Below are 27,812 nucleotides of genomic sequence, written 5' to 3'. Positions count from 1 at the left end.
CTGGGATGTATCCTCCAGTCATTTCATCCAGTTAAAAAGATGGTACAAAGACATGGCGCACGACAACGATGCCCTCAACATGTCTGGCTTCGGTTCCCTTACCACCATCACCCTGGGGGTTCCCTTTGATTCTCTTGGGTCTGTTTGCTGCCTCCCATGAGCTGGTCTTCTTTGGCTTACTCTCTTGTTTCAGGGGAAGACATCCTTCAGTGGCTTTCTTAAAAAAAAAGGTGTTCAGGGGAGTAAATGTTTTGTGGCGTTGCAGGTTCTAAAAACTGTCTTCCTTCTGCCCTCACATTGGACCCGGCCATTTGGCTGTGCATGGAATTCTAGGAGGGAAAAACTTTAAGAGTTCTGGAAGCTTTGTGTCATTGTGTTGTGGCTTCCAAGAATGCTAGAACCAGAGCCATGCTGATCCTTGATCCTTTGTAGGTGATCTGTCTTGTCATATCCAGAAACTTAAGAGCATCTTCTCTTTCCTTCAGTTTTAAGGGATGTTCTGAGGTATGTGTCTACTTCCATCAGTAAGACTGGGAATTTGTCAGGTTCCTTCAGTCTGGAAACTCAGATCTTGGAATTTATCTTCAAATATTTCCTTAGTGATTTCTCTGACTCTTCTTTTTTTTTTTTTTTTTTTTTTTTTTTTTGCCTCCATTCTCTCCAGAAGTTCTATTATCTGGATATTGAAATTCCTGGACTGGCCCACTAGTATATGTATTTTTCCCCTCTCCTATTTTCTGTCTCCTTTCTTCTATCTTCTGGGCAATTTCCTCAGCCTTATCTCCACTTCAGTGGAGTTTTTCCACTTCGAATACCATGTTTTTAATGTCCAAGAGCTTGGTTTTGGTCTGCAGACGTTCCCTTCTCTGTGCATTCTGTTCCTACGTGTACAGCGTTGTCCTTCCCCTGATGAGGGGATTTATGATAGCTTTTCCAGATTCTCTTCTCCTGACACGGGTTCTGTTTCTCCCACGTTTCCTGTGTCCCCTCTTCGTCTGGGGCCTGCCTTTCATCCTAGAAGTTGCACCTAAATGTTTGGTAAGCCTCGGTCACTTCCTCGTGACCAACAGTGGGAACTGGAGGGCTAATGAGCAGTGCTGAGCATGTGGTGAGGCCACTGGACCCTGAGCAGTGTGACCTGGGAGGGCTGTGTGTTGGGGAACCCCAAGTATCTTTAGAGTTGTCCTCCCTGGCTGGTCCAGCTCCCCCAGTGAGAAGTCCTTGGGTCTTCTGCCTGGAGGATGAAGGATGGCCAGGAGCCTGGGGGCAGGGGAAGAAGACGCGGAACTACTGAGACAGGTCTGGGGGCAGGGCAGCTTTCAGGATTCAGCACTTAGACACCACCCATCTTCCTCTTTGGGATACAGGCCCCACACCTTCCGCTGTGCCCATCAGTCCCCAGTCCAAAGACCCTCTGTTTTTCCTGACCTGGAGAACGAACACTCTGCATTCTACTAGGGTGGAAGTGGGCATCCCCCAGCCACATAGAGCAGATGAGGGGATCAGGAGTGTTTCACCCAGTCCTTCTCACGTTGGTACCCCAGCCGCAGAGGCATCCAATGCTGCCAATCCCTGTGCCTTTTAGGGGATACAGATCCAGGAGGTTCTCAGCTTCCCTTACTGCTTCCTTACAACTTGACCCTCTTGGTTCTGCTAAGCCAGTGGCTGCCTGTTCATCTGCTTTCTGGCTTCCAAAAGGTCATTGCTAATCACCCCTCTGGCAGGCCTGATGGGGTTTCTGGCTCTTTAAGAAAAATCTCTTTGTTGTCATTTGGCGGGGTTTGGACAGGAACAGAATCAGATATGCACATTCAGTCCACACCCTTAACCTGGCAACGGGCTATTCAAGCTGGGAGAGAGCTGCCCGCCAGGCATTAAGTTGGAGGGTCACCACTCAGAGAGGTGTCACCAGGCATCTTGGGAGGCCAGGGATGAGTGGGTTCAGGGGACCAAAAGTTTTGGTGAAAAACTGAACACTGCCAGCACGCCACTGTGAACCAGGAACTGCAAAGCTGGAAGCCAGTAAGCCATTGGGGAGAGAAATTTCATTTTACAGATGGGCAAACTGAGGCCCAGCCAGACAAAGGGAATCACCCAGCAGGTCGGCAGGACTAGGGCTCTTTCTGTCACATTAGGAGATGTTGGGTGTGGGTATTTTCTGCTATATGAAGTCTGCATCCGGTACAGTTCCCCACAGGAAAAAGCTTCTAGAAATCTGCCATCTGTTCCCCTTGCCCTCGTAGTCACTACCTATCAGAAATGAAAAATCAGACTCCTAGGCCAGGGAACAATACCAGAAATGAATGACAGAAAGCCATCATGATGATATGCCATAACAGGGTATGTATTTTCAATTCAGACTTTCTCCATTCAGCTGGGCTTACACACGCTGCCCCAAAGGGTGAACAAATGAACAAAGGATTTCTGACCCTTGAGATGGCCTCCCTGCCTCCCATAAATTGCAAGTAGCTTTTCTTCTAAGACCTCCTAGGACTGAACTGCAGAAACACAACAGGACTTAGGAAAGTACTCACATCTTAGTAACGTGAACAGTGCTTTTATCATTAATTACATTCTGTTAACTAGCAAGCAGTTCAGTTTAAGAATTTTATGTCTTTAGAAAACAGGCAGCTTCGGCCTGAGGGCCATAATCTGCAGACCCCTGATCCAGGGAAATAGATATCGAGATGTTAATACCAGTTTTTCTCAAAGTGGTTGGATTATGGGTGGTTTCTGTTTTCTTCTTTTCTGCTATATTTGTTAAACTTTCTGCTATGATATATGATCTTCAGTAAGAAGAAAAAGCTATTAATTTTGTAACAGGGATGCCAAAAGCCACGGCCATTTTGGTGTGTACTGGGTAAGGCGCTCAGTATCCTCAACTAAATAAAATGAAGACAATAACATGTACCTCACTGGATTGTGAGGATTAAATACGTGTATATACAGGAAGTAAAGATGACATTTGGCACACGGTAAACTCTATATTACTTCAGTGCAGTGATGCCCAGAGGATCAGGGGCTGCTGATCTAACCAAGAAAGGCCACTCCTCTGCCCAGGGTCTCCTTCCCAACCACCTGCTCTTCCACTCTGTCCATGGCCTTCTCCAACCGGCTGGCTTGATCTTTTGGTTTCAAAAGACTCAGACGTTCCATTTTTAGATACACAACATTAAAACTCTTGGCCATTTGACCTAAAACGCGACAAAGAAAAACTCAACCATCAGAAAACACTGTTCCGTGGCCTGGGAAAAACATTCATGGTCGCCGTCTTGATTTCAAAACTGGTGTCACAGCCCCGCCACCTGCCGGGTCGCAAATCCGTCACAACAAAGTAGGTGGGTGAACACATAATGCTGCTGGTGTGACTCTGCTTCAGGGTCAGTCTCCAGGCTAATGGTTATTTTTATCCATTTCTGGCAAAGTTGGAGGCCAATCAACATTGGCTCTGGAGGGCTGACCTTTGGCTGGTATTCGTTTCAAGGCCAGTGTGGAGACTGACCTATTCCATGGTGACTTTGGAAACGGCTTTCAGGTGCAGTCAACTACGCAACAGGGCTGTCAGCCAAACGCCAAACACTGCCAGCTGCCCAGGCACAAGACCAGGCAGAATTGCACTGGGAAGGAAGGAATAAACATCCTCAACTGTCACCATAGACTGGGCACAGGTGGATCTTTGCTGAATCCCCAAAGCCTTATGCGGGTGAGGTCCTCATCTGAGGCTCCCGATGAAGAAACTGAGGTTCAGAGAGGCCCAGTGACCTCAAGTCATACAGCTGGCAGTGGCAGAGCTGGGCTTCCAATCCAACTCTCTCTGACCCCTAGAATCTAATTCTGAGGCAGAAAGCTATCTGAGACAAATGAAAGTAAGTATGGTCTGGACTTTAAAAAACAAGCACTTACAGTTGAGAGACAATATATGTAACCCAGGTTCTCAACTGGGTGCAATTTTGCTCCCTTGGGGACACATAACAATGTCTGTGGGTATTTTTGGTTGTCACAAGGTGGAATGTGCTACTGGCATCCAGTGGGTAAAAGCCAGGGATGCCACTCAACATCCTGCAAACCACAAGACAGTCCCACCACAAAGAATAACAGAGCCCCAAATATCAACAGTGCCACAAGTGAGAAACCCTAATAGACCAGAACCATCCTCCCAGACTTTGAATCTGGAATCTACTATATGACCTGTGTAATCTTGGGGAATTTGCTTCAATACGCTGTACCTTGGTTCCCTCATAGGATGCAAATATTAATATTAATAGGATCTGTCTCCTAGAGCACGTGTCCAGGGTTTAGCACTGGGCGTGGCCTGCAGCAGAGAGCTTGAGCTGAGGTGCCTAGTGCTAGGGCCCTGGCATTAACCAGCTCTTAAGTTCCTCACCCTCCCTTTTCTTTTGTAAAATAGGGATGGTAACTGCTTTAAGCTGATGCCCTGATGGAAGTAAAGACCTTATTATGATCACGCAGCAAGTAAACAAGAAAGGGCATTGCACAATGCAGTAAAGGCTGGTCAATCTGAATTCATCTTTGGGCTCCCAGGTAAGTGGACCCTTGGAAATTTCCCACGCTGCCCACGCCCTCAGCGCCTCCTGGGATGGCCACTTTGGCTGGGCCAGGGGTCGGCAAACTGGGGCCCAAGGACCAAATCCAGTCTGCCACCTGCTTTCGCCCCTGCCACAAACTAATAAAGGTTGGTACATTTTTGAATGGTTGAAAATGGATTGTACTTTGTGACACGTGAAAAGTACATGAAATTCAAATTTCAGAGTCAGTTAAGTGGGACTGGAATACAGTCAAGCCCATTTGATTACACATCGTCTAAAGGGGCTGTGCGGGAAAAGGCAGAGCTGAGTAGCTGTGACGGAAGTTATGAGGCGGGAAGCCCCATAAAAGACTGGCAGGATCCCCAGGCAGGACCACTACTACCCTGCCAGCACCACCTGGTTCCCTGGTCCAGAGGCTCTATCTCACTTTTGCCTCTGAAATGGCTTACGTCTAGGAAAAGAGGGACTTACCCCTAAAATTCTATTGGTTCCCTGAGCTCACTCCTGATTGGTTATTTCCTTCACTCCTGATTGGTCTATTTCCCTAACTTCTGATTGGTCCATTTCCCTCATTCCTGATTGGTTATTTCTCTCCCTCCTGACTGGTCCATTTCTACAAAGCTTGTTCCTAATTAGTCAACTTTTGTTATACCTTATTTGCATATGATGTTGAAAAGTGTAAACTGGCAGCCTATAAAAGCCTGTGTAAACCTACAGACGGGGTCCAGAGCTTGGAGTGTTAACTCCTCTGGGCCCGTTGGTGTAATAAACCCGAGTTCTCCAACTCTCCAAGTGCTGCTTGGTCTCTTGCCTGGATCCAGGTTGCTGTCACAACTGAGCTGTAACACTGAGCTGTAACACATTTTTTCTGCAACAGTTATATGGTCACAACATCTAAAATATTTACTATCTGGCCCTTTATGAAAAGTGCCAACTTCGGTTTACAGCACCAACTGTATAGTCTGTCATATGAGCTTTAAAAAATACTAATGCCCGGACTACTAATTAATCAGCATCCCTACGGATGGAGAGATTGTGTTTGTGTGTGTGTGTCTGTGTAGGGGGGAAGTGCCCAGGCATCTACATTTTTCGAACCCCACCCCACCCCAGGAAATTGTAATGGGCACGCAGGAGTGAGACCCACCCAGAGATCAACAACGGGCAGCTGGCCTTGGTCCTGAGCTGGACTCTTCGGCAGTGACATCATAACAGGGCTGTGTCAGGCTCACTGAAGACCAGATTCTTCTGCCTCTGTGTCTCAACTTCATTTCCTCCCGTTCAATTCAAAGTCTCTTCCGAGAAGGGCTTCTCCAACCACTCAGACCCACGTTCATTTCTTTGGTCCTTGACCTCTGGCCTTGTCTGCAGACACAGGATGCTGGCCAGCATTTGGGACTTTGCCTTCCTATTAGTTTTGGCTCCTAAGTAGATGGCCCAGGCCTTCAGGACGGGAACTCAAATGCCCCTTGACTACATAAGCCTCCTTGGCAACAGAATTCTGTTGTCACTGTTACTGGTTGTGCAAACATTTGTTCTGACTTGGGACAGCACTCAAGGCCAGTGCCCCTCAAGTGCTGGGCATAAGAACCCTGGAAATGCCAGTTAGGGTCAGCCCCATTGACAGATGAGAAAACCGAGGTTCAAAGGGTTGATGGCATTTGCTCAAGGTTACACAGCTCAGTGGCAGAGGGAGGCCATCTATCTCCATCTTTTGGCAACGTTAAGGTAAGAGAGGAACCATGCAGTGACCCCAATAAAGCATCTTCATATTATTATAAATACGCTGATTACATGGCTTGAACTTGGCAGAACGATTCCAATTTCTTGCAAGTTTATTCTCTTGTATTAAAAGTGGTTTGTGAAAGTGATTCTTTGAAAGTGTACCATTAAATGTGATTCAAGAGTTTATAGGTTACACTATGTGTGTTAATAGTTTCATAGATCAGGGAAAAATGTATACTTTGTAGACCAGGTGGCCAGCTTTGGGTACTCTACAATTGAGTGTTTTGGCCTGACCAGTTAAATTAGGGCTCCAAATGTGGAAGAAATGTGACTTCCACGCTCCACAAAAAAACTTAGTGCACAAGAAAGACCATGATCCAAGTCTGGGACCTTTGCTCTCTGCAGTCCCTTTACTCAGACAAGCTCTGAGCACTCCAAGGAGGGTATCCCCCAAAGGCCTTGTTAGTTTCCTCTATGGAAGGACCGAAAAACTGGAGGGTCAGCCTCTCTCCTGGCAGGCTGGTCATCTATCTGTGATACATCTCTTGCCCTCTCTGAACCCCACATCCAAGAAACTAAACAACAATTGAGGCTCTTCTGGCTCTAAGAGTCTTCACTTCCCCGGCAAGCTCACCAGCCACAGTAACCAGTTACCAGTCGAGTCCTGTAGTCTTCTGACTAGTCCAACATTAGGCAGGGTCTTTTATTTTGAAAGAGTCTATTTGAGCCGTAATGCAGTAGAACCTGACTGTCCATGGAGAGCCCTTTGGGCAACCATAGGCTTTCAGAGCATGAATCCCAGTTATGCTCTCACCAACAAGGACAGCCTCAGTTTCCTCATCTGTACAGTGGGGATGACAGCACCCACTTAGTGTCCCCTGGTGGTGTTGCAAACCTCACATGAGCTCACATCTACAAAGCAGCCTGGCATCCTGAAAGCACCCCATAAATGGTAGCAGCTAATTACTGCTGCTCCCCTCCATGCCCCGTGGGCCCTGAATTTGAATTACTAAGAAAACACCTTCTCCAACTGGATCAAGAGTTCCTAGAAGGCAGAGGTCATGTTTCCCAAACATTTTTGTGTCCCTTCCTGCTTCCTGCTTCCAGATGCAGGCGGCGTTCAGGGAATGTTTGTGGACTAGATAGATACATCCTGGGAAAAGAACAAAGAACAGAGACAGCAACTTAGCTACAAGACTGTTCCTCGCTGTGTCTGACAGGAGTCCAAATACCCACTATTTATAGGAGATTGTTTATACATTTTAAAGTGTATCCATTTAAAGGAACACTATGGACCCCTAAAAAGCATGCTGCAGAACAAATGTTGGCAAATGTTTTCCATAAAGGACCAGATAGTACATCCTTTAGGTCTTACAGCCCAGACAGTTTCTAGCCCACGGCTAAACTCTGCCCCTGAAGGACAAAAGCGGCCCTAGATGATACATAACGTGGCTGTGTTCCAGAAAAACTATTTGCAGACACTGAAATTTGAATTTCATGTAATTTTCACATCTCACCAATTTTTTTCAACCATGAAAAAGTTAAAAACTATTCTTTGCTCCCAGCCCACACAAAAACTGGCTGTGATTTGAGTTAATAAATTAAAACATAACTGTACCCTCCCCAAAAGACTTCAAAAACAGCAACTGTTAATAAAAACCATGGCAGGGGAGGGGCATGGGTGATTTTGTTCTTCCTTTTTGCTTATCTATAATTTTCCGAATTTTCAACAACATAGTTAGCATCACTTTGGTAATTTTTTTTTTAAATGTAATACAATGAAGACAAGAAATGAAATCAAGCAGGTGGTGCTAAGAAGCGCTCAGGCATAAAATGCTTACACTAACCTGCTCAGAAAATAATCTTAAATGTGTGCCTGTTCAGGGGCACGTGGATTCACCCCCATCACTAGGCTTTAAAAAGACCTGCCATCGGCAATCATCACCTTTGTCAAGGATAAAGGGAGGAAGAGAGGGAAAGCGTGCCCCCCCCCCCCCCCAGCCCCAAACCGTCAACCTGGAGGCATCTGTGCCCTCCGGAGCGCCCTCCTCCAATCAACATCACTGCCAAGTCCGGCCTCCACTTTAACGGCCAAGATCAGCCAGTGTTTGCAAGGCAGGCTCCATCTCCCTAGCGGCCAAAGTGAAGCCTGCATTTCTTAGGGTGGGGGCGGGGAAGTGGGGGGGGTGATCAGAGGACACGCAGCTAGTCTTTACTGGGGGCGGGGGCGGGGGTGGGGTGGGTGGGAGAGACTGCATAAGTTTACAAAAGATAACAGGTCATTAAAGTTGAAGCCTTACTTACTTTACTTTGCGATCAGGGAAACAGACTTTGCACTTGGCAGGACTCATAATGACTGTCCCACCGCCCACCAGGCTGCTGCTGGAATGCAGGGCATGCACCCCCTACCCCTTGAAGCAGATCCCGATCCCAGGGCCCAACCAGGTCGCGACAGGGAGGCGGGGGCACGGTCCTCGAGGGCCTTGGGCCGGGTGGCGCGGCAGCCTGCAGGAACCCCACTCGGCGCCGGGCTTTCTCCATCCCGAAATGCGTCCTGCGCGCAAGTGTCCGCGGCAGGCGCGCCCTCCAGGCCCCGCCCCTACCAAGCGCACCCCGCCTCCCGGGAAGGCCCCGCCCCAAGTCCCCAGACAAAGCCGGACCCCGCCGTCTCCTACAGCGGGCTCCAAGCCCCCCAACCGCCCCCCACACCGGACCCGCCCATCGCGGAGCCACCGCTGACCTTGGGCGCCAGGAGAGTGATGCCCGAGACTCCAAAAAGACCTCTTGGCTCCCCAGCTCCCCTGCCTGAAGTAGAATAATTCTAGGATGGCATCCCCCTACAAACTGACAGCTAGGAAAAACTCGCGAGCAATTCATGTGCTTGAATACATACGCCATAGGGAAGTGGTGGAAAATATGGGTTATTTAAAATGTGAGTCAGATGTCACCACGGTGCCTGGTAAATGCCCCCCGCAGTCAAGTCAACTTTTGGCCTCCAAGTTCCTGTTTTTGCTTATTCTTTTACCTCTGCTTCCAAGGACTTGTTTGCTCCATGACCCCCCGGCTCTGTCCCCTCCAGTGAGTTTCTAGCACCTGAGTTGGAACCTCCTGGGTCCCCTGCTAAAGTGCCTCCAAGACAGGAAGGACCCAGCTGCTCTGTGACCCTTAGTAAGCTGCCTTCTGGTAAGACATTTACTGGCTGTTTGGTGCCTTTGTCTCATGTAGTCGAATCAGAAATCTTACTGTTTTTATTTCCATAATACAGACAGGGAAAATGACACCGAGATATATATTACCCTGGGTGCCAGAGCTGGCGATGTGAACCTGGGCAAACTGATTTCAGTGAGAATGAATGAATGAATGCTTCTCCAAGTAGTTGTAAGAAATAAAAAAGATCTGGAACACTGCCTAGAAAACATTGCAAGAATAGTCAACGTAGCTTATGTTGATCGCAAACCGGAAAAAAAAAGCAATAAAATAATTGTTTACAAATGAATTCTCTTCTAAAGGAACAGCCGAGAGGGTAGGTGACATCCCCAAGGTCACCCAGCTAAACGGCTCCCTGATACATTGTCCCATCCCTAACTGTTCCCACTAATGGAAAGAACAGGTAAGGAGGAAGGGGGAGGTGCTTTTCCTGGGACCCAGGTTAGCAGCAGCATCAACACTTTCTGATCTGTATCTGCTGAGGGTCTGAGTTCTAATTGCTTCGGGGCTGATGGTTATCTTGCTGGGAGGCCTCGGATGGACCCCTGAACCTCTCTGGGTTTCAGCTTTCTATCTAGAAAGTGAGATGACTGGTTCACTTTTTCCTCCCAATATTTTCTATAATCTTTTACTATTAAACATCGTTCAAACTTCTTATACCAATGACATTTACAACAGAAAGTTAGAAAACGCAGAAGAAGTTTTCAATGATTCAGAATCATACCACATGAAGACCAGGATTGTTAACTATTTGGAGACACAGCTCACAGTCTCTCCAGCCACACACACACACACACACATTTATTAAGAACGAGCATTTTTGTGCTTACTGCGCACCAAGGAATGTTCTACACATTCCCACAACCCCTTATCAGAAATTCCCAGGGCCCAAAATATTTCAGAGTTTGGGAATTTTTTTTTTCAGGAAGGTCAAGCTTGAAGTTACATATGATGGTGTTAATATCTCACCAGCAGAAGGCAGAAATATTCACACCCAATGGGACAAACGAAGCCTATAAAAACCTTTGCACCAACTCAAGGCAGATTTTGCTAATGTGAGTTCACCACCAGTGTATCAGCTTACGTTTCATAACTTTAAATTTCAGGACTGCAGATGTGAGATCCTGAACTTGTCCCATTCTACTCACTCCATACATGCACACCCCGGGGTAGAACTATTAGGGCAACAAGCTATAAAGACATGGCTTTGGACCTGGTAACTTATCCTGGTCCATCGTGTTCTAACTACTACGCTGCTTGTTAAACAAGTGGGATTGCCCTGTAACCTTCATTTCACAGAAATGAGCGACTTATTTTGCCACACTATGTAACGTTCTCAACAGCTCCATTCCAAAGTGTTGCATGGGAATTCCAATCTTCGGGGGCTGTTTCCAAGTCCAAGGTCAAGTTCCAAAACCTGGCCTGAGATGAACTCAAAAGAAAAGAGACAGGAGGCGAGCCCTGAATAGATGGCACACTCATTGGAACTATAATGGCAGCCAGCCCTTGTCAGGTGGGAAAATGGAAGAGAAGGGTGAGATTGCATAACTATATTAAATGCAGAAGAAATGTCTGAAATTGGAGTTTAACACTCAGAATTATTCTACAAAGTCACAAGATTAATGCAAAAAGGACTTTATGAAAACAAAAATTTTACTGCTGCTAAAGAGGGACAACAAAATGCCTAATCATCTGTTCATTCATCCATCCATCCATCCATCCACATCCATTCATCCATCCATTCATTCATTCATATACTCACCATCTATCCATCCATCCATCCACCCATCCATCCACCTATCCATTCATCCATCCATCCATCCATCCACCCCACCACCACCCATCCATCCATCCATCCATTCATATCCATTCATTCATCCCCAGACTCGTTCATCAAGTGTCTTACATGCCACAGAAATTCAGAATTCTGTCTTTGGCAAGTTTGGGTTGTTTCATTGATGCATTTGGCGAGTATCTCTTCTGAGTCTACCGTGAACCCACACTAGGCTAGGCAGTAAGGAAAAACGAAGACCCCATAAATATGGCCCTGTTTTCATGGAGCTTGGGGTCCAATGCAGTAGACAGGTAACAACCAAGTAAATAAATACAGAAATTAAAGACCTAATCAAGGAACGATTAAGTTTCATAACACATCAGAGTGTTCAATCAAGAAACGGGGGGAACCCAGGGAATACTTTAAGGGTGGGCCTTGAGTCCCTGAAGATACTTCCACGTGGGATTCTCATGCCAGTCCATCAGAAACAACAGACACATCAGAGGCCTCTGATGCCAGGACTCAACTGGGGCTGGAAGTGTTCCTCACAGAAATGCCAGTATCTGAGGAGGAACCAGTAGAACTACCTGAGTTGCCCCTTGTGCTAAAATTCAAAATTCTCAACTCTGAAAAGCAGATGTATTGGGGTCAAAAGAACTGTGTGCCCAGTGAGCTTTATGACCAGGGTCACACCTCAGGAGTCTGGTCCAGCCTCTTCATGCTGCAGATGAGGAACTGGAGGCTCAGAGAGAGAAAGGGGCCTACCCAAGGTCACACAGCACTGCAGTCCTGTGCCCCATCACCCCACAATGCACCTTCGTCTCTACCTTTGGTGCCTCAGGTTTATGAAAAAAAAATGAGATCCCTCTGCACCTCCCCTAGTCCTTTGCTGGGACAAGGCGAGATAAATAATTTTGCCTACAATGCTAACCTTAATGCAATGAAGATACAAGAGCAGAAAATTCATTTAATATTTTGGCTCACAGCCACGCAAAGAGAAGCCCCTAGTTAAGTATCTTTTACCTTTGTAAATTTGCCAGTCCAGAAAAGCTGGGTTTTTTTTTTTAAAGCATAACCAGCAAAGATCCTTCAAAATGGTGGTGGAAGACAGTGAGAAGGAAGTTGAGAGTCTTGTCACCCCCTCCACATTTTAATCTACCATTTATTAAGTGCATTATTCTCTCCCTAAGTACCCTAATCTTCACAACTTTCTAGGAATCCAAGACTCAGGAGAGAATAATAATATAATTATTAATTATTCTGGCAAGCCTACTTGCTTGATTAAGTTCTTAATTACCACCAGTAAAAGTAATTCACACGGTTGTTTCCTTATTCATTAGGACTGGATCTGTGCTGTCCAAGACAATAACCACCAGCCCTAAGAGGCAATTTAAATTTAACTTAATTAAGACTTAAATTTAAAATTCATTCTCCAGCTACACTAGCCACATTTCAAGTGCTCAAGAGTCACATGTGATGAGTGGCTGCCGTATTGAACAACACAGTTCTAGAACATTCCATTCTGGAACATTCCAACATGGTAGAAAGTTCTGTTGGACTGCTGACAGTTACCTCTTCCAAGAGCTCTTCCTTGACCTGACCACATCTTTCTAAAATAGATCCCCATAGGTATTCCCTCTCTTGCACCCTGTTTCCTTCCTGGCACTGAACACACTCAGGGACTGTCTTATTGGTTTACCTGTTTGTTTGTACATTTCCAGCCTCCCTGCTAGGACCATCCGTCTTGTGATAAATGTATCTCACCATCCCTCCTACTTAGATGTCACTAAGCAACTCCCCTCCCATTGGACATCCAGTCTGACATAATTTCTGATGTTCGTCCATTTGGGTGAATGGGTTTAATAAACTGTTTTCCCCTAATCCCTGCTGGAATGGCCACATTGAGGCAAAGAATGGGGTTTGGAGGGAAGAGAAGGTTGGAGATTTTTAGAAAGAGCTCACTGTGCTACAGTGGAATCTGAGTCCTGCCATCCGACAGACCTGGCCTTGGAGCTTGGCTCTGCCACTTCCTGACTGTGTGATCTTGGAAAAGGTATTTTGCCCCTTTGAGCCTCAATTTTCTCATCTGTAAAACGGGGATCCACCACCAGCCTTGTACCATGGTTATAAGGGATAAATGGGTAATTTATATAAACTGTATGTAAGCGAGGGTAGGAGAAACTCTGGGTAAATCTGAGTGCTGGGTGAAGTGGGTGCTGGTGGGAAAGGAGCTGGGGAGAAATCTACTGCTTATTAAGCACCTACTGTGTACCAAACTCTGCATACTTTACAAACATTCTCCCACTCAATCCCTTCAAAATTTTACAGATGAGGGACTGAGGCTGGGAGAGGTGACAAGCCATGTCCAAGGTCACGCGGTGAGGGGTGAACTCAGCTCTGAAGTCTGACTTTTACACTAAACCCTAAGCCTTCTGTTCCTTTGCTCCTTCCAGAAACTCCAAATAGTCTTCCCCTAAAGATGGTTTGTAGAGGGGGAGTATCTGCACTTTCTCTTTTCTCTATCTCCAGCTTCCAGCAACCAGGGTTAAAAGAAGCTCGTGGGGACACGAGGCCTACAGAAGAGCCCATCTCCTCGTCCAGGTTTCCCCCATTTTCGCAGAGAGCGTGCAAGAGGTGCTTAAAAGAATAGCCAGCGAGATCCCGCCCCCAGGGAGGAAAAACAGGCAGGAGGCAGGAAGGAACACTGGGACAGAGCCGAGGTTCTTTCTGCCGGGTGAAATTATGCTTGGTGGCTCTTTTCTGCTTTCTGCTCTCCCATATTTCCCGTCTTCTACCTGGAACTGTGATACATTTGTCATTTGGGACAGCAGGTGGCAGGTGGCAAAGCCTGATAACAACAACAACAACAAAAATGAAACCACTGGCTGCACTCCTGGGACAGTCCCACCTGTGATGGACCTGTAGGTATTTGCCTCCAAAAACCACATTGATGGGTGTGGTTACAGTATTTGAATTTCCACTTTTAAGGCATCCCTGAGGGAAGGTGTGTTTTATGGTTGTTAGTTACCTATTGGATGAGCGAACAAATAAATGAATGTCACATCAGGAGGCAGGGAAACTGTCCCTCCTTTTGGGCTACCAGTATCCCTTTGGCTCTTGGCAGCCTAAGCTCATTCTGCTTAAATTATAACTGGTAGTCACACACAAGGTCATCTTCCCCAACCTGACTGTGATCTTCTAGGAAGCCAGTTTCCTAGTACAGGGCCCTGTGCATGCAATAGATGCTCAATAAATGACTTTGATAGGAAGGAGGGTAGGCTTATGTCTTCTGCTTTTCACATAGCTACCTTCAAAGCATTGGCATCAGCTGATGGCATGGCTGAGCGGGGAAGGGTGCGGACCCCACCCTAACTCTATGCCTGCTGGTTATGAGGACAGAGGTTACATTACCTTATAGTGGGGACGGGGGTCTCAGTCTCGCCCGTGATCAGAGCAGCCTCCAGGGACAGGGTCCCCAGGCTGGGCCGGCTGCCCCTCCGGGAAGACTCTCGGAACAAGCCAGTGCCAGAGTCCTCATCGGAGGAGTTGTCATCAAAAGAGCCCAGGATGAAGTTGGTCATCAGCTGCCTTTTGATGTGTGCCTGCTTCTTGTCTTCTTTGGAGAGGATTTTGGCTCGCTGGCCCTGGGGTTTGGCTGGTGAGGACAAGTCACTGGTATTCGGGGCTTCCACATCTTTGGTACCAGTCCCATTGGCTTGGTGTGCTGGGGAGGTGTCACAGGAGAAAAGGGGGTCTCCTTGGGGATTCTGCTGTGGGGGTGGCTGAGAGTTTCCTGGCCAAGAGGCATCTTTGGGACCTTTGCTGGAGGCTGGCTCAGTCTGGACAGGGGTCTTTGGCAAAGAGCTACTGTTGTCATTTTCCTGTCGTGGCTCCTGGGAGCTATTTGAGGATGGAAGAGGTTCCTGATTTGGGGTGAACCTCACTTTCGATTTATTCTTGATGACTTGCTTGGAGTCCGTCATTTTCCCCCAGATTTTTAACCAGGAGAAGGTCAGGCAGGAGAAAATCAGACAAGATAGAAAAAGAAGTAGGATCATTCACAGAAAATCTATAAGGAGAGCAAGAGAGACGTTTTAGAATCCACATAATCAAGTTAGTACTCTCTTGAAGGAGCTGGTGGGGAGAGCCAGTTGGGGTTCTGTGCACTGGGCTGAGAGAGCCGGAGGGGAGAAGCATGGGGTGGGGAGTGGAAAAGGGCTTCTCCTCCTGGCTGTGCCCATGATGTGCTCTGTGGTCTGGGGCATGTTTCTTAACCCCTCTGGATCTCAGTTTCTCATCTCTAATTTAGATATAGTAACACATGCTCATCATAAATCATAAGTGTGCATGTGAGAAAGAACTAAAGAGATTATGTATGTTAAAGGATTCTGTTATAGCATCATTATTTATAGTATCCAAAAAGTGGAAACAGGGAATGGGGGGTATAGCTCAGTGGTAGAGCACCTGCTTGGCACACACAAGGTCCTGAGTTCAATCCCCAGTGCCTCCGTTAAGGGGGGAAAAAAGTGGAAACAATCCAAATGCCCAGTATCTGATGGAAGGATAAACAAGATGTGGTCTGTCCATACAATGAAATATTATTCAGCCAAAAAAAGGAAGGATTCCCCTGACACTTGCTACAACATGGAGGAATTTGAAAACATTATGCTAAGTGAAAGAAGCCAGTCACAAAAGACCACATAGTGTATGAGTCCATGGAGATAATATGCCCAGATTAAGCAAACTCACAGAGATAGGAAGATTGGTGGTTGCCTAGGGCTAGTGGGATGGGGGTGAAGGCTAAAGGGTGCAAGGTTTCTGTTTGGAGTGACGAAAATGTTCCAAAACTGATTGTGGTGATGGCTGTACAACTCTGTGAATATACTAAAAAAACACTGAATTGTGTGCTTTACATGAGCGAGTTGTATGGTATACGAATTATATCTCAATAAAGCTGTTATCTTAAAAAAAAAAAGACTTCATTATATTCCAATTTGTAGTTAAAAGGGATCATTGCTTCTGTCATCACCACTACCATCACCACCAGCATCGTTGTATTACTCTCATAATCATCATCAAGTTCTAGGAAAGAGGACTGGCACCTTGTCTTATTTCCTTCATGGCACTAGTACACCTGGATGCAGGGACGCTTACCAGAAAGTGCAGCAAGGCCAAGGAGAGTCTGCTCTGTTCCAGGGTCTAGAACAGTGCCCGGTACAGAGTGAGGACTTAACAATAGGGGAAAAATATTACTTTATTGAATAAATGAATCCAGATATTTCTAATTATCTAATTATTTCTAAGTCTGATTTTTGACCCATAACTCTTCCCACACTAACGCTGCCCTATTAATGAGTAGATCATTGTTACTTGCGGGAAATATTATTTAAAAAGCAAACAAAAACATGATCTGAACACGTTGAAACTTCTGACCCAATTTTGCCACACTTACATGGTCGAGGCATTAAAAAAGCAGGACCACAAAACTCAAGTGTATCAATTTAGTATCTAAAAAGCATTTTCGTTTTAGATTTCAACACGGTGCTCTTAAGGGAAGTGAAAAAAATTCTCAAGATTTCCCAGAACTACGTGATCCAAGTGCTTCTTGCACAGTTTGGGCAACAGAATTGGCTGAAATATCAGGAATACTTTCTAGGAAAAACACAGGCCTGTTCACTGGTCTTCCCTGGGTGACTCCGAGACCCTTGGAAAAATGGACCAACTGTCATTCAGTTCTGACTCCTTGTGCCCAGCCTGGGGCATGGTACCTCGTACGTGCTCAAGAAGTGTTTATTGAATGAATGCTAAATCCACGCACAACCAGTGAGCACCAGCGATGGCTTGAGATGGGCTGGAATTCTGATTTTCAGCTCTCATTTTCTCAAGCTGCATTCAGGAACGCTGGGGAATGTCTCTATGGCAGGGTTCTGAAGTAGAGTGCCTGTGGAAGATCTTATACAAATGTGGCCAATGTTAGGGACATGTTAATTTTTTAAAATTAAAGTATAGTTGATATACAATGTTGTGTTAGTGGTGTACAGCATAGTGATTCAGTTATACATATATATTTTTTTCATATTCTTTTTTAAATTGTAGGTTATTATAATATATTGAATGTAGTTCCCTGTGCTATATACAGTGGGACCTTATTGTTTATCTATTTTATTTATAGAAGTTAGTATCTGCTAATACCAAACTCCTAATTTATCCCTCCCTATCCCCATTTCCTCTTTGGTAACTGTAAGTTTGTTTTCTGTCTATGTGTCTCTGTTTTGTAAATAAGTTCATTTGTATCATGTTTAAGATTCCACATATAAGTGACATCATGTGATATTTGTCTGTCTGACTTATTTCACTTAGTATGATAACCTCTAGGTCCATCCACGGTGCTACAAATGGCATGATTTCATTCTTTTTATGGCTGAGTAGAATTCCACTGTATATATGTACCAAATCTTCTTTATCCAATTACCTGTCAATGGACACTTCGGTTGCTTCCATATCTTGGCTATTGTAAATAGAGCTGCTATGAACACTGGGGTGCATGTATATTTTCAAATTAGAGTTTTCTCTTGATGAATGCCCGGGAGTAGGATTGCTGGATCATATGGTAACTCTATTTTTAGTTTTTTAAGGTATCTCCATACTGTTTTCCATAGTGGCTGCACCAAACTGCATTCCCACCGACAGTATAGGAGGGTTCCCTTTTCTCCAGCACTTACTGTTTATAGACTTTTTAATGATGGCTATTCTGACTAGTGTGAGGTGATATCTCATATAGTTTTGATTTGCATTTCTCTAATAGGTGGCGATGTTGAGCATCTTCTCATGTGTTTAGGCACACTTTAAATGCACACACTGGAAACTGAGAGATGTAAGAAATAATAAATGCATTACATTGAAACACTTAGCCTCCCCCTACCCCAAAAAGAAAAATGCTTGATTTATTGCTAAGAAAATAAAAGGGCAAAAATATGCTATAGGGGTTCAGGCTTTAGGAACCCTAAGAATGCATTATTTACATTGATTCCCATTGGAAAACCAAACCTGCTCAAAAAACCCTGGCTGGATGGATGAATGGATGACTGCTGGGATTGTGGTTAGAAGGACAGACAGGTGGTGCCTGGAGAGGGGTTGAGTGGATGGGTAGATGGTCAAGACAGCAAGACACATGCATGGTGAGCAATTGCGGGGTGAAAGGACAGGTTGCCAAGCTCTAAACTGGAAGCACTAATGAATGGAAAGACCAGCAGTTCTCCCCGGTTTGGGCCCCTCTCTCAGTCCACAAGTCCTTTAAGATCTGCTGTTATTCAGACAGGGACCAGTGGATCTAACACCCCCAACACCCCCCGCAGAGGTTACCTGCACGAAAAACCTAACAGTCTTTCCCTTTTGTTGGCAGAGTGATGTCAAGGGACCCAAAAGCCACCACATCAGAACTCTTCTCAAGTAAGTACAACTGGGGACCTGTTTTGAGAAAAACCCCGAAGAAACTCTCTGAGCCTCGTTTCTTCATCTGTAAAATGGGGATACCAATCGTCGCCCCATTTACCTGCCTCTCAGTGGCCCTTCAAATAACCTATGTAACATGTACAGTGCCTTCAGCCTCCAGTCCTCAGAACAACAAGGCAGATGCTACAATCCCTATTGCCTTTCTCTCAGTCCCATTTTATAGTTCGGTAAACTGTGGCTCAGAGAAGCTGGGTACCCAGACATTGCTCAAACCCTGGCCCAACACTCACACTTTTCCCACTGCCTCACCTCCGAAACTGGATATAAATGAATTCTGTAAAGCAGAGGGTGTTCCAACGAGAACATGGATCTGATCGTAAAACCAGACACCAGAGAGAATAAAAAATAAAATAATAAAAATAAAAAACAAAAACAACAAAATAAACAAAACTAAAACCAGAACCTGGCAGTCTACCTGGAGGGCAGAAGGGCAGAGCCACACGTAACTAACTATGCTGGCCGTGCACAGTGGACCAGAAAGAGCGCAGCGCATGTGATTCGATTCCACGGGCAGGAAAGGCCAGAGGGGTCCCTCTGAAGAACTGTTGCGGACATGCCATGCCGGCTGTTGCCTTTCGCTGGAACGACCCAGCTGACCCGAAAACCACCGAGCAAGGGCCAAAGCTATTTTTATTTCTTGCAAACCCAACTCAAGCAACAGCTGCTTGATTCCACTGAAGTCCTGGACCTGGCTGTAACAAATGCAGGAAACTGCTCCTTTCCAGCAAGGGCTGGCTGGTGGCCAGGTAAGGGCTGGACAGGACGGGGGTCCATGAGTTTGTCTTCTACCCCCCACCTCCCAACCGAAAAATCCATGCCGGGCCAGGCTTCTGAGGGTCAGAGCGGGGACAGGATGTCAGTGTAAAACCAGCAATCTGGTTCCTCCCTTGGATTCTTCCTCCCACTAAGCTGAACACCCCAGCGCTCACTGCCACCTACCATCACTGCGGACACGGCCACCAGCTCCATTCTCCTGCGGGTCTGACAGGCTCCCACAGGGTGACTAAGGGAACTGGGCCCATGCAGTGTCACCTTTCAGCAGGCGGCTGGTGTCGTGCATCAGGACATGGGGGAGGAGTCTGGACCAGTTGGTGGTGGACATGAGTGAGTTTTCCCCACAAGTCAGGCATGCAGCACGCCCTTATCTGTCATCTGTAAATACAGGCCATGTGCCAAGGTCCCAGCTCCTCCCCCTCCCTCAACTTCAAGCACAGGTTCTTAAGAGGCTGTCTGTGCTTTCCAGGGCTCTCTAGCCCACAGGGCCCCCTCCCTCCGGCTTGCCACAGTCCTGTACTTAGTCCTATTTTGCTGCTCGGTGCAATCGACCACCCCCAGGCCCAACCCTGAGCCTCTAGAGTTTTAAACATTCCTGGAATCACCCTAGCCTCCTGTTCCTATGTGTTTATCTGCCAGACACTTGCAAGGAGGGGAGCGGAAGTCTCAGCAGAACCTGAGTTTGGCCAACGCGGGCTTGATCACAAGGAAAGCCAAAGCATCGGGAGGAAGAGTGGGTAATCAAGGATCCTCCTGCTGGCCGGCGGAGGGCACAACATCCTTTTGCAAATTCGGAGGCCATTAAAGTGATAGAGCAAGCCACGTGAGGCTGCCAGGGCAGCGAGAGCCGGGGGTGGATACTTCAACCTGCACTCTGGCTTGCGGGGCTAGACTGTCACAGGTCACAGTGTTTCCCCAAAAGCCGCTTAGACTCCAACCTGCAGCCTAAGAGGGGGACTCTCAGCAAGCCCAGTGTTCTTGTTTGGTAGATGAGCAGAGGCCAGAGGTCACATGTGAAATTAACAACACGGCCATGCCTAGCACCAAGGTCCCCGGCTCCAGGCCAGTGTGGTAAGATATTCACGGTAAGATTCTTGGGCACCTTGTTGGGTGCCCTGGAAACTGATCTGGGTTCTCATCTCAGCTCTGCCACCTACAAGCAGGGTGAGCTTTGGGCAAGGGAGCCTCAGTGTCCTCACCTGCAAAATAGGGTAAGGTTGTAGTTTCAAGACAGAGTCGTTGAGAGTTCAAAGTGGTCACCCACATGGGGCGCTGAGCACAGGGCCAGTCAGGGTTCATCTTAGCGATTGCCCTTAGTGACCCGAACTGACAGCCTCGGGCAGGATGAGTGACCGCTCCGAGACTGCCACCCCCAGAGTCTCGTCTTGCACAAATCGCGTCCCCTCTCTGAACCCCATGAGTTTCCTCATCTAGAAAAAGAAAGAAAATCCTCAGGCTCAACCCCATCATAGGATTACTGGGAGGATCAACTGAGATCTGCTTAGTCACTCAACACCGACCTGCCCCTTTGGTGGTGTGCCGAAATGGAAAGAATGTGGCAGGGGACTGTATGTGTGGTTTCTGCTGCCAGGATTCTCCCCCACAAGTAGACAGAAAGGGACTGACACTGGGTAGGGGGCACTAGTCCACCACTGGTCAGGTGTCTTGGGAGCTCCCTAAAGATCAGCCAGCCTGGATGGGACAGGCAGATCCCCATATCAGGGACAGTCCCTGGACTCACTTCAGTTCTTCAGCCCCACAGGGCAGGTGCTTTCCCAAAGGGGAGGAATCTTCTGGGGCTTCTGCAGCCTGGGTCTGGCTGAATTAACTTCTCATCTGTTCCCTGATCCAATGGGGACAGTCCTGAGACCTGTGTGTATGTGTGTGTGTGTGTGTGTGACTTTAAAATAAAAATTTTTTTTAATAGAGGTACTAGGGATTGAACCCAGTATGCTAAGCATGCACTCTACCACTGAACTATACCTGCTCCCTGAGTGTGACTTCTTATGTTATTCAGAAAGGGTATGTTTAATGCCAACACAGGAGTTAAAAAATGGAAGAAAGGAATGGACTCGAAAAAATAAAACCAATAAATGAATTTAGGGGAAAAAAAAAAGGAAGAAAGGAAATGTTAAGGAGAGGAGGGTCATAAAGAAGAGCAAGTTATCCCTAATTAATCATGGGGAGTGCTTCCTGTCACTAGCGTTCTTCAGTCCCTGCAGTCCTCTGCAGTAGGTACCATTTATTCCTCTCCTTTTGTAGGTGAGGAAACAGGCTCCATCTCTCCCCAGGTTCACACCTTTAGGACCCAGGTGGCCTCACTTCAGAGCCCTTGCTCTTAATCCTTAAACTCTCTTATTCTTGGTGCAGAATTTCCCTCCATAAGCCCTGAGACACGTTCTAAATCAGCCGAGACCTAAGAAGTGACTGGCAGGAGGTATGGCTTGGTTCCTTAGACCTGTGGGCTTGTTTTTAAATCTCTGTGTCCACTCCCCTAAAGAACTAAAATGCAACCAAGATATAAATAACAAAACTACTTCTCTAGCCTTGGGGTTCTTCTCCTGGGAAAAGTTTTGGGGGAGACGGGTGAGCTCTGCTCGGGGTGGGGGGGAGCCTTTCATATCAGGATCTAGCCAAAAGAATTCCTGAATCAGGAAACGCCACACCTGGAAGGCAGTTCAGAGAGAACTCCGTCCAGGGATGGAGATGGACGGGGGGAGAGCTAAAAGGAGACATCTGCTCTGGACCTTTGAAGGCTGAATAGGAGTTCACTAGGTTGCCAAGGGGGGACCCCCTACGGGTCTGTCTGATTCTCTGTGATGCGTCCGTTCCCTTCACATCATTTATTACCTGCTGACCCGACGCCATATTTTCACCGATATACTCATTCATCTGCCCCTGTGAGATATAAGCTTCCTGAGGACAAGCACTAGCTCGTCTCACTCTCTGCTCCCCAGTGCAGTGCCTCATCCACAGAAGGGTCAGTAAATACCTGTTGGAGGCATGGATGCCCACACCTGGCTCAGGTGTGTCTGAGCACCCAGCCCTCCTGCCTCCTAAGAGGGTGCCCTGCTGAGTATCAAGGGTGTGAATGTCAAGGTGAGGTACTGGACAACCACCTGGATGGGCTCCCTGCTCCCCCTGCCTGTGATGTAAGGGACCACGGGAGACAGAACACCCGGAACGCCCGGCTCGGGCTCCGTGCCCTCATGGCCCCCTGGACTCGCCCTCCTGGCACTCATTGCCATGTGCAGTAACATGTGAGGTCACCATGTCACTGGGCACCTGTTTCCCCAACTAGAAAGTCAACTCAGTGAGGGCAGCCAGGACCTGAAACACAGGTCTACCCGTTTGGTCTTCCCCACTCCCATCCCAGCAAGCAGGCGTTTGGCATTTGAACTAAAGACTTCGGTAAATCTGGTGTAGATGCCGTGGGAGGCACACAGCAGTTCCTCAGGAAACCAAGGAAACTGTTCAATACTGATACAGGCTAATATTTGCTGAGCACTTACTACATACTAGGCATTATACTGTGTAGTTTGCATTTATTGGTTTAAAGGGCTACAGAAATTCTAGCGAGAACGTGCCCCCGTCTTGCAATTGGAGATGAGGGGCAGAGGGAGAGTCTGTTCCTCAAGGCCACATCATAATTAAGTGGCAGATTGGGGACCTGTGCTGGACCATCCAGCTGCAGTATGTGTGTGTGTGTATACATGTGCATATGTGTTTTCTCCAGCCCTTCTCCAACACCCGACACCAGCCAAGGCTGTTAGTGCAAAGGTCTGTTAGCAGATCTCCCTGCAGCTACACTAACCTCTCCCTGTTCTAATTCATCCAGAGCCTCGAGAGCCTGAGTTCTGTAGACACACACACACACACACACACACACACACACACACACCGCCTTTGAGCCCGGCTCAGGAGCTAAAGCCTGGCATCTTATCCCTTCCACGATCCTGCCTCCCAGGATTCTGAAAGGAAAGGAGGAAGGCATGAAATGAAAGGGATCCATGCTTCTCAAGAGGTGCCTGCTGGGGTACCAGCCTCAAAAGTCGGTCTCCATCCCCACCAAATCACAGTCACATCTTGGAGGGTCCTGTTGCAGGTGAGCACATGAAATGCTCTGACAAGTCCTGCTGCAAAGGGCCCGGATTCCCCGCAGGCAGCCCCGATGCTTCCCAAACTGCTTGGTGCTTTTCCACCTGGCGCGGGTTACTCCACATCAGGAGGGCTCTGAAAGCCCCACTGCACTGGGAGTGTGGACACTAAGAGCACACAGGCTTCCTTACAGCACAGCGGGGAAAGCCAGCTAACAGGCGTTTCCAATAACCAATGGTTCTAGTCAGTCCTGGAGCCTGAGATTGACTTACTTCCAAACAGACAGCAGGGTGTGTTCAAGGTTGCCCTCTAATATCACTCTCACTCATGATTTCATTTGATTTGAAGAGGTGGAGCTTCATGGAGTCCGACAGGCATGGCAGAAAACTCTGGAAGAGTATGCTTGTCTCTTGGGGCCCCAGCACAGGTCGAGGTGGCCAAGGGGTGCTGGCTGAGGTGCAGAGAGTGGGGCTGCTGGTGCAGGGCTGACCTGGGTGGAGGTTCGGCTATTGGTCATTCTCCGAACCTTGGTTTCCTGGTCTGGGAATGGGATAAATAACACCTGGCATGCGGCAACCACTCAATAATCCCTACCTGGCTTTCCTGGCTCTGCCCAGCAGCCCTGGACCCCTTGAATAAACAAACAGCCTACCTTCCCAGAGAACCATCTTACTGCATGGGAATAACTCTACTATCATTATAACAAAGGGCTCTTTAGAATAGATTGTGACACGTAGATGAGCTTTTCTGATCAAATGCAGACCACACTTCCAGGCTTCCCCAGGGACAGATACGCTCTGCTCTGAAGTAAGGATCCCTGGGTCAAAATTCAGAGGAAGTTTCAGAATAAGGTATCCTGAACTTTCGACCAGGATAAGATCTTGAAGAAATCTCCATTTCAAAAGATTAAGATGTTTATTTCCCCATAAAGATCAAGCATGTCATGTAATGTCAAAGTCCAAATTCTGTCTCAGATCTGAAGGTGGTTTAAGTGTCTGAGGGAGTTTACCCAACACCTGGGCAGGAGCAAATGCAACTCCTTTGCATGAACACCAAATGCCTTCCCAAAGCTCCTCAAATAAAGTCACAAAATGGGGACCTTTGCACCTCTGATCACATGACCTAGAATTGGCTGGGTCCTTTCATTTAAAACCTGGACAGGTCAGTAAAGAAATCACATCTTGTAAACAACAAGTATACACAGGGAATTATATTCAATATCTTGTGGTAACTTATGGTGAAAAAGAATATGAAAACAAATACATGTATGTTCCTGTATGACTGAAGCACTGTGCTGTGCACCAGAAATTGACACAACATTGTAAACTGCCTATACTTCAATAAAAAATAAATAAATAAATAAATAAAATAAAAAGTAGTTGGGGTCTATAGATACAATGGAATACTACTCAGCTACAAAAAAGAATGAAATAATGCCATTTTCAGCAACATGGATGAACCTAGACATTATACAAACTGAAGTCAGAGAAAGACAAATACCATATAATATCACTTGTATGTGGAATCTTTAAAAAAAAATGATACAAATGAACTTATTTACAAAACAGAATGAGACTCACAGACACAGAAAACAAACTTATGGTCACCAAAGGGGAAAGTGGCGGGGAGGGATAAATTAGGAGTTTGCTATATGCAGATACAAACTACTATATATAAAAGAGAGAAACAACAGGGTCCTACTGTATAGCACAGAGAACTATATTCAGTAGCTTATAATAACCTACAATGAAAAAGAATATATATATGTATAACAGAATCACTGTGCTATATACCAGAAACTAACAGAACATTGTAAATCAACTATACTTCAATAAACAAACAAAAAAACCCCGCAATGTCTATTTCTTTCAGTTTTTAAGTTGAAAACCCACTTCCTGGGAGCTCCTAACTCGGTCCTGCCCATTTATGTAAAGTAATAATAAAGATCAGGGTGGGAGATACAGCTGTGTGCAGAGTAAACACACAGAACAAAAGTCTGGAGGAAACAAGGTCTGGGAAGTTTTACACCAAACTGTGTGATATAAAAGGTAAGGGGATAGCAGCTCCTGGGAGGAGAAGGGACACACAGAAGGATGGTTCAGGAAGATGCTCCATTTCACTCTGTGCTGCTTCAAGTCTTTTACTGTGTAGTACACTTTTTCAAAATTAAAGAAAATCGTGTCTTTCTAGCAACAGGACCACCATACCTGTTTTACTCTTGGAGTCTGCTTCCCCCCCCCCCCAAATGAGCAGCAGTTTTGAGAGATTGGACATCTACAAGAAACAGCATTCTCTTTCTTAAGACAGAAGCTTTGGGGGCCAAAAAAAAAAAATCCCCTGAAGAAAGAGTTTGCACAGGGATTCCCAGAAACACAACCATTATAGATGCAAAGAAAGGCCCTTCTTTCTCCTTCATCTGTGTTACACTGAGAGCACTTTAGATAAACTTCCCAAAACCAGAACGGGCACTGCTGTTCCCTGGAAACCCCGCATCCATGCCTCGGTTTAGGGCTGGCCTTCAGTCTGCATTAAATACCTGTTCACTTGGACACCAGCTTTCTGGTCAGTGACCTCAGCGAGGGGTGAGCTCACTTACCACTTATCTCGCCACCATCTCTTTCCCCACGTCCTCCCGACTGTGCGTTCAGACTGAGGTTTTCCGGGTTACTTGTTTGCCGAGGGCCTGAATCTCAGCCAGCTAGCAGCTTATTGCCATGACTGGAAATGTCACTTTTAGATTAACTGGCTCCTGCTGTTTAAAAATATCCCCGGGGCACTTAAACTTCAAGGCCCCGAAGAGCAGGCATACCCCAGGCCAAGTGAGAAAACTTCTGCCTTCCTCCACGCAATCCCATTACTTGCTTTATTTCAAAATCCTTACATATCTAAGCCACGGAGCATCTAAAGTCCAAGATGTCGTCAGCAATACAAATGAAATCATTTTGGTCCTCCCAAGCCAAGCTGAAAATTAACCCCAGGCAGGCTGTTGGACTTTTGAGAAACGGCTTCTGGAACGAGCCCACGGTGAACACTGGAAGGGTTTGCTGGGTTAAGGCAGTCACTCTCAAAAGATCATCTGGCTTCTCTCCCCAGAAAAGATTTTTGTAAAACCATCTCAAGGAAGTTGCTGCTCAGTGAGTTGTTTCCTATTTTTTATGACTTGGGAAAAAACACAGATCGCAAACAGCTCCATTCCCATGCAGGGTAACTGTAACTGTAACCCCAGAGCATGCTGGGGCTTGTGGAGAAGGCAGAAATCCAGCAAGCCCTGGGGTTACAGTTACAGAGAGTTCTGAAACATGGGAAGGGCCAGAGGCATCTAAGACGAAGGTCACGTCCAGGTCCAAACCAGAGCGGGTAAAGCAGAGGCCACACAAAAGGGCATTGTGCTCCGACGAAAGGTAAGGGGACAGCCGTTCAGTAGCCTTGATTTCAGTAAACCAGGATGCGCCGTTCTAACCAGCAAGAGGGGAAGACTACAAGGATGCTGAACTCAGGCAACACGGTTTAAATGCTGGCTGCGCCAGGTGTGGCCTTTGCCTGGCCAGAGCTACTTCACTCGTGGACTTGTTTTCTAAGAAGGAATGTTCATGGGAGGATGGACTTCTAGGAATTTTCTCCACCGGGCTTGTGAGCAGGAAATGCACTTCTTGGCTGCTCCCCGTGTCCTTGGGAAGCCTTGGTCTCATGGGCGGCTACCTGGGATGGCGCCACATGTTTGTAAGAGCCGGGGATGTAAAAATGCAGGTGGAGGGCTTAGCCTCTGACGGTGCGTAGACCACTTCTTTCTCAACCCTACTTCACTCTACAGTCCTTTGGAAGAGGTGCCTCTCAAACTACAGACATGTCTTTCCATATTTCCTGGGAGAGCTATCTGTGACTCAGGGAAATTTTTTAAAACTCTGTTGGACTCTGTTTAAAACCCCGAGGACTCCAGATGATTATGACCTGGGCAGAGTGTCAACAGTGGCAAGACGACTGGGCTTGGAAATCAGGTTGACTTGAGTTTGAATCCTTGCTCTGTTACCTGCGGCTTCGAGTCAATGGCCAAGCCTGTTTCTTCATCCAATTACTTTACCATATGATTGAGAAAATTAAATGAAATCACATGCAGATGAGCTTCTACCATGGTGGCTTGCTCAAAACAGGCACCTAATAAATCTTATTTTTAGAATTGT

General features: G+C 46.7%; 1 protein-coding gene across 3 annotated transcripts in view; it reads right to left on the bottom strand.

The window, feature by feature from the left end:
- The window catches only part of ACACB (acetyl-CoA carboxylase beta), a 110,570-nt gene that overhangs the window by 67,835 nt on the left and 14,923 nt on the right, over window positions 1-27,812 (bottom strand). Inside the window, exon 2 of one of the 3 annotated variants that reach the window (XM_010999146.3) lies at window positions 14,662-15,319. In XM_010999146.3, the coding sequence (XP_010997448.3) occupies window positions 14,662-15,308 (647 nt within the window). In that variant the 5' untranslated portion in view covers window positions 15,309-15,319. Of the gene's footprint in view, window positions 1-5,691; window positions 6,234-8,573; window positions 8,794-14,661; window positions 15,320-27,812 lie in introns of those variants that run through there. The other 2 variants (XM_010999148.3, XM_010999149.3) reach the window with 2 other exon arrangements.

The sequence above is a fragment of the Camelus dromedarius genome, chromosome 31 (genome assembly GCF_036321535.1).
Source record: "Camelus dromedarius isolate mCamDro1 chromosome 31, mCamDro1.pat, whole genome shotgun sequence".
NCBI lineage: Eukaryota > Metazoa > Chordata > Mammalia > Artiodactyla > Camelidae > Camelus > Camelus dromedarius.
This window is presented reverse-complemented; position numbering and strand designations above follow the sequence as displayed.